Source organism: Hippocampus comes, unplaced genomic scaffold (assembly GCF_001891065.2).
Source record: "Hippocampus comes isolate QL1 unplaced genomic scaffold, H_comes_QL1_v1.1 scaffold275, whole genome shotgun sequence".
Classification (NCBI taxonomy): Eukaryota; Metazoa; Chordata; class Actinopteri; order Syngnathiformes; family Syngnathidae; genus Hippocampus; species Hippocampus comes.
Genome location: NW_017804971.1, coordinates 486,495 through 494,048, shown reverse-complemented (window position 1 = coordinate 494,048; position 7,554 = coordinate 486,495). Strand labels below are relative to the sequence as shown.

At 44.6% G+C, this 7,554-nt stretch overlaps 1 protein-coding gene across 7 annotated transcripts in view; it reads right to left on the bottom strand.

Moving 5' to 3' along the window:
- Window positions 1–10: 10 nt before the first annotated feature.
- esrrga (estrogen-related receptor gamma a) overlaps window positions 11–7,554 on the bottom strand; it is a 119,235-nt gene continuing 111,691 nt past the window's right edge. For 6 of the 7 annotated variants that reach the window (XM_019890777.1, XM_019890751.1, XM_019890769.1 and 3 more), the window contains 3 exons: window positions 4,409–4,515; window positions 4,158–4,320; window positions 80–324 (listed from right to left, as the gene is read on the bottom strand). In XM_019890777.1, coding sequence (XP_019746336.1) covers window positions 80–324; window positions 4,158–4,320; window positions 4,409–4,515 — 515 coding nt within the window. Of the gene's footprint in view, window positions 325–4,157; window positions 4,321–4,408; window positions 4,516–7,554 lie in introns of all 7 variants that reach the window. The other variant, XM_019890733.1, reaches the window with a different exon arrangement.

Here is a 7,554-nt window from a genome sequence, read left to right as displayed (position 1 = left end):
GTGTGTGTGTGTGTGTGTGTGTGTGTGTGTGTGTGTGTGTGTGTGTAAAACATGGGGAGTTGCTTGGAATTTTGCGCCCTCACACTTTGGCCTCGAGCAGCTCCAGGAAGAGTTTGTGCATGGGCACTTTGCCGTCCTGCTTGATGCTGTAGAAATGCTGCACGGCCTTGGTGGAGGTCTGACGGAGCAGTGGCAGGGTCATGAGCAGCTTGCCCGTCCGCCGGGGGTCCTCCTGGTGCTGGGAAGCCTCGTAGTCCTGCAGGGCCTCGTGGAGCACGTCCTGGAGCTTCTGCACCGCATCCACGTCTTCGATATGCATGGAGTCTGACGAGGCAAACAAAATGATTTTTCATATTATCTGACATGTTGGAACTGTGTATAAATGTGACTGTTTTCAGAGCAGCTGGTAGACTCAATATGATCGAAAGATATATTTATTAGAGAGAGAGAGAGAGAGAGAGAGAGAGACACACACACACACACACACATACACAGTATGCATCTATTTTCTATACAGGATTTTGGGATGTTGTAGCCTATCCCAACTGACTTTGGGCTAGAGGTGGGGTACACACCAGCCAAATGCCTGGCACACACAATCATTCACACTCTCACACACTCACTACATCTCTAACAATGTCGAGTTACCCCAAGAAGCATGTATTTTGGTAATTGCATTTGAATTGAAAACATCAGTGGGTATACTACATACAGTGAAAGCCAGTGCACTTTGAACATGCATTTGTTTTCGAGACACGTGTGATCTGGCACCTTAATACGAAAAAAAAAACCCTCATAGTGGCTTTTTAGATTCAGAGCTTGTACGAGTGTGTGTCTTTAAAAGTGTGGAGCAGTGGGCGTGATGAATGAACAGACGCACAGACAGGTGGGCGGAGTCCAAAAAAGATGTAGGATGATGGAGAGATTTGGGAACACCTAAAGTGTGTGTGTGTGTGTGTGTGTGTGTGTGTGTGTGTGTGTGTGTGTGTGTGTGTGTGTGTGTGCACTCAGACACACACGTAATCCCTCTTGTAGGTGGCATGTTGTGCTTGAGCATATGTGGCAGTGTGCAGGCTGCGAATGTCCCTCAATGATAATGCTCCATCGTGGCCCTTTGGGGAGGCCAAGTCTTAATGTGAGCTGGCCTTTAGCTTCCAACCTCTGATCAATGGATCTGATCAATGGCTACATGCATGTTAAATAAGGTGTATATTTGTGCTCGCACAAGAACACACACACACACACACACACACACACACACACAATGGGAATGTTGGTAGTTCGTGTGACTGAAAAAAATACCCCAATCTATTGGACTTGCCTGCCCAATATCCGAGATCCTTATATTCCAAAATATTGACCAATAATCAGTTTTGATTGATACTGTCAGCGAGGACCACGATGTTTGTTCTTGAGGTTGAGCATACATTTGTGTGTTGTTTGCCTCAGCCTTTAGAGTACAATACGGTTTTCGATGGATTACAATAAATACTGAGGCAGTCACAGATGTCATATATACACAAGGCTGGATCTATAGAGTGTAATGCATGTATCAGTATGCAAGAGCAGACCACTCGGATTTGTCCTATAAGGATCAATAGAAAATTCAGCTTGCATCCCGTCAAACATTTTCAGTTTATAAAGGATGGGGGCAGTCCAATCTTAGCTTTTAATTTACTAGATCATGAGTAGCTTTATTCGCATGACAATACACTAAATTTATAACACGTTGTTTTCTTTCTCTTTCACTGAAAATGTGAATTGCTAAATATCCAAAACACAAATAAACGCAGCTAGATTAACTCAATGCAGGTGTAATTAATGTTGTGGGTTTAGTGTTTTGCCTTCTAGTCATGGCTGCTGCTATACACTCACAAGCTAAACGGCACAACTTAATGAGCGGTAGATGTTAAATCACAACACGGAACAAAATGCGCGCACATACACACACGTGCACACACATGCCTCCTGTTTCCCATGGCTAGTTGAAGTGTCTTTACATGTGGGGCACGTTTGCTAACATTTCTTAAGGCTTGGCTTCATTAATGCAGACGATTAGCATCCCGTGAATTAATTAGTGTCCGTGCCCTTCAAAATGCTAATGCTAGCGCTCTGTTGTCTTGACGAGCACTTGGAAAGATGTGCCTCCGATGTAAAGTTCGTGTGATTCACAGATATTTTTCTTAAGAGTGATTGGCATCTTAAATAAAATAAATCATTATGACATTAACATGTTGAAGTTATTCTGATACTGCTGTATTCATTTGTAGTGTCTAATATAGTGAAATAAATGATGGGCAGTACCAAGACTTGTCTTTTGTCATTTTATGCCACGCATGAAAGGGAAGTGCATGGATAAGAGCACCTTTCAGGTGCGCTACACAGGTTTTTGGATTAGCGGAGCAGCAGTGAGGGCACCTCAAGGGGACTCATAATCATCACAATTGTTTTCAGATACAGAGAACTGTGTTTACAGGAAGGGACTTGGGTATTAACTGATCACATGCAGCAGCCTGTTATGGTAAATTTTTATTTAACTTTTTTATTATTATTTTTTTTCCCTGTAGGACAACAATTCTCAAGTGAATTTGTGTGCAGTTTTGTCACATCCATGTGTACACGTGCAAGTGGTGCACAGGTTTTAATTCATGTCACCATGCTCAAAAGAAATGCCATCAGTCCATTCCAGGCTTGGAGAAAAATACGCCACAAATGTTTGTAGTGTGGTTTTTACTAAGAAAATTAGCACGTTATAATATTGTACTTCATGAAATTCTACACTAGTGACATAATTGAATAAAGTGTACAGATCTTAAACTTTTTTATCCTTCAACTCAATAGACATTTGCTGCGCCTTACTGTGCACGTGCCTTTGCCACCTGGGGGGAATTTAATAGATTCATAAAAAGCACAAAGAGGATGCTGACAACAGACAGTTCAGTAAGCTGTCTATTTACAAAGTGGAAAAATTATGTTTTTGGGGGGAGGGGTCAGAGGGAAGAACATGAAACTAACTGTCAATGCATAAAAAAACTGTCCGTTAGGCTGGACGGCTGGATGCCCCCTTCTTTAATATGGATGCCCCAAGGAATTTTTCATTGAGGAGGGGGTGGGGCCAGGATGCTTGACATGTGTCTGGGGTATTATATCTGTCTATTGGAACTGTGTGGAGGCCCGGGGCCACCAGCCCTTCAACCCCCCGCCCCTTTGCACGCCACTAATCCACAAACCAATGAGATGTCTCTACACACACACACACACACACACACACACACACACACACACACACACACACACACACACACACAGTAGGCGCAGCCAACACAGCGAGTGCCACATAAACCAACCCGGAAACAAGGTCAATATTTCTGCATGATAGTATGAACTCTATAAATATGCATGCACATTTGCAATGATTCTAATTTTAAATTTCAGGAACATTAGACCAGCATCAAATCTGTATTTCACAACAATTTAATTGGGATGTTCAAAAGTGTGCATGTGAGTGGCAGATTTGGGATGTCAGTGCATTGATGGTGTCAGGATTAGAACAAAAGGCCCCTCCCTCGCCATTCAAAGCTCCCTCCATTGCATCTCCCATTTAAACACATTGTATTGACAGTTCCCCCTTGTAATTAAAGGGTACTGAAGAGCTGGCCGCCATCCAAGACAAAGTTCAAAAGATGGGTCATTGGAGGGGAGGGGCGAGGTGCATGCCTGTGTGTGTGTGTGTGTGTGTGTGTGTGTGTGTGTGTGTGTGTGTGTGTGTGTGTGTGTGTTTGTGTGTGTGTGTGTGTGTGTGAGACTATTCGTGTGTGTCAGTCAGCTGTCGATGCAGCCGGACACATCAGAGAGGGGCCTTTATCGACAGACTTTGAGCCCCAATGATTTCACCTTATTTAACAGGCATCTAAAGAGACGACTATGCTAATTATAAAAGGGATGGCCATCACGTGTGTGTGTGTGTGTGGGGGGGGGGGGGTGTAAATGATTTTACACCTCCATTTGTGTGGAAGTGTGAGTCATGCCTGTTTGGATCAAGAGAATTGAAAGGAGTTCTTTTGGCTCCGTTTAAATGAGTCCCTCAGGAATGGAGATTCCTGGGATTAACTCTTTCTGCACTTCACAAAAACACACATGCATAGTTTTTATCCAACCTGAGTTAGCCAGCGCGATGGCCTTCAGAGTGACAAATTCCTCCTTATCCAGCTTCATGGTTTTGTACTTCTTGACCAGCTGCAGGATGGCGTTGTTCAAGTCCAGGAGTCCAGCCAGCTTTGACTGGTCCTCGTCCATGATGTAGTCCTCGGCGTACACCAGCTAGTGCCACAAAACGGCAGGTTGACAATAACCAGGAACCTTTCCGTCAGTGTTTAAGCAGAGCCAGAACACAGAGAACGATACAAACCTTGTCTTCGAAAGACAGCGAGCGGTATACGACACGCAGGATCAAGATCTCCATCCATGCGCTCTGCAGTAGACTCATCTGGTCTGCTAGAGACAGCGTGGAGAAACCTGGCAAAGAGCATAATAAGTCCAACATTAGATCATTTGAAGATGAGCAAAACTATTATTGGTCATAAGTGGGACCAGAGGCCTAGCCAGAAATGAAACATACTGTATGTACTGTATTGTACAATACTACATCAATATTGAGTGACATACACAAGTCCAAATTAGCAATAGTGCTGATTTTTATGTCAGTATGAGTATGAGGCAGGACAGTGTAATCATGACTAGTATTTTCTGCCGCTCAGTTCTGCATGGGTTTTCTTCAGGTGCTCTAAAAAAATATTTATACATGTCAAGTTTTTGAAGAAACAAAATTGCCCATAGCTGTGAATATGTGAATGGGTGTTTGCCAATATGTGCCCTACGATTGATAAACCTCCAGTCCAGGGTGTAGTTCATGTGAAGATGCCTTTGGATAAAACGAGTTGTTTGTCAGAGCTATCCATCCACCCATCCATCCATCCATCCATATTCTGAACTGCTTATCCTCAGAAGGGTCGCGGGGCGTGCTGGAGCCTATCCCAGCTGTCTTTGGGCAGTAGGCGGGGGACCCCTGAACTGGTTGCCAGCCAATCGCAGGGCGCACATAGCCGAACAACCATCCGCGCTCAGACTCACACCCAGGGACAATTTAGAGTGTTCCGTTAAATAACCATTCATGTTTTTGGAATGTGGGAGGAAACCAGAGTACCTAGAGAAAGCCCACGCAGGCACGGGGAGAACATGCAAACTCCACACAGGAAGGCCGGAGCCGTAATCAAACCCTGTACCTCTCTGCACTGTGAGGCCGATGTGCTCACCAGTCAACCACTGTCAGGGCTATATTAATGAAATAGAATTACAGTATTGTACAGAGAACTTTTGTGAAAAACAACAAACATTTTCTCCCTGGCAAATGATTCCAAATTGAAAGTAAAAGGTAAACATCTTGTTTTCGTGGACAAGATCAAAAATGGTTTCTCCGTCCTGTCTGCCTTCCTCGCTGCATCTATCCAGTTGTCCATAGAATTCCTCCACCTCCTCCTCATCTGCTTGCTTGTCCTCCCTCCCTCCCCCGTGCCCAGGGTTGTCCTCTGGGGACAGGTAAGCCTTATCTCCCCCTGACACAACCTGCCTGGATCAATGTTGCCCATCGCTGCTGCACCCCTCAAACAAGGTCTTTCATTGCAGCCGTGCCTTCAGATTTCTTCTTTTCTTCAATGACAACCCACTCAGTTTGTAATTGCCTATTCGCAATGTTGACAAAAGTATTGGGACACCATGCCATTACATCACTGAGGAGTTAAAATGCATCCATTTTCTATATGAGTTGGAGCTTATCACAGCTAACTTTGGGTACACCCTGGACTGGTTGCCAGTCAATCCACATTCCCACCTACATAATATTTTGTCCTGATTGGTCCAATGCAACATTTCACTGCTCTCTCTCTCCCCCTTCCCTGTTAATGGAACACATGCCCACTCACACTTTCCTCACAGCTGTCTTCACCCCACACACCTGTCCAGTCACACCTGCGCCAGAGTGTGTACGCTGCGTGTGTGTGCTTGCGAGTCTTCATAAGTGAGGTGGCCCATGTGAGCGCACCTGTCAGACTGCTCCGCAGAACTCCACTATGTGTGTGCGTGTATATTTTGGATGCACATCCTGCCAGGAGGAGCGCACAGATGAGAAGGAAGATATTTCCTCAACATCTGCTGCCGTGCGCCTCCTCTCGAGACGGGAGAGTACGTGCCAGCGTATGCGTGTGTTTGTGTGCATGTACACGTGTGTGTGTGTGTGTGTGTGTGTGTGTGTGTGTGTGTGTGTGTGTGTGTGTGTGTGTGTGTGTTCAAGGGGGTTTCTTATCTCTCAGTGTGTTGATGGGTAATAGCAGACGTCTCATTTTGTCCAGGTTGCAGGCTATTGTTGTTTGAAACATGCTCCAATTCATTCCATCTACAACTATTGACATCCCAAGATCTCACACACACACACACACACACACACACACACACACACAGATGCACCCTCATACAGTAAATACAGCGAAATACATACAGACCTATACAGTGACGCCAAATGGCAGTGACCTCTACCTATTATGTAATCAAACAGGATTGGACAGAGCGGGGGTCACCAACGCGGTGCTCTAAAGGACCATATGAGTAGCCCACAGGCCCGTTCTAAAAATAGCTCATTGTGATTTTCTTGGAATTTTGTAGAAGGGATCATCTGAAAATGAGAACACTGGCTAAGATTCATATAACAATAAACTGTTACCTTTTAATATTTATTTGTGTCATATTACTTTCACCTTGAGGATCCCGTGCTGTACCCTGGCCAATGGCAGAACAAAGGATGTTTTTCTCTCTTTGGTCCAATTGTAAATCCATCGACCTTGCTACTAGCCTCAACCTAGCTAGCGCTAAGTTAGTTTGTCTCTCAGGTCTGGTCAAGTTTGAAAACTCCCTTCTGTTTGTTGCTAGCAGTCCATTCACTGACCAACAGCGGAGAGGTTAGCTGGCCAAATATTCTCATAACTACATGTAGGCGTCAGCGCCCATGTAGTGCGTACGTAGCTTTTATGCACATGCACTGCACACATATTTATGGCAAACATAAGGAGACGGGAGGTGCTACACAAGCATTCCTTACTGACAACAATATTTGATGACACGTTCCGACCAATAACTCTGATTCAGCTTTCATTTTTAACGAGTAAGCCGCTCCGCAATTCAACTCACCACCGATTCAAGCACAGCCCGAGCACGCAAACACACTCTGCCATCAACAAATGTCCCTTCTGATTGCATCTGATATGCACACATGCACACTTACTCCAGTATAAAGGGAAACACCCATAATTAAAAGCCTCATGATTAATTTATCGAGGCCAAGTGCAGCATTTCTTCTCAAAGTGCATCAATGATTTTTATCTGGTTGAGGCACTTCCTGCGCTTGTTCCTGTGCAACAATACACGTGCCAGTGAGAATGTGCATAAGGTGTTGTCTCATCAGCATGTTTTCAATCTGTGAGCAACTACACTGTTAGTGTCTGTGTG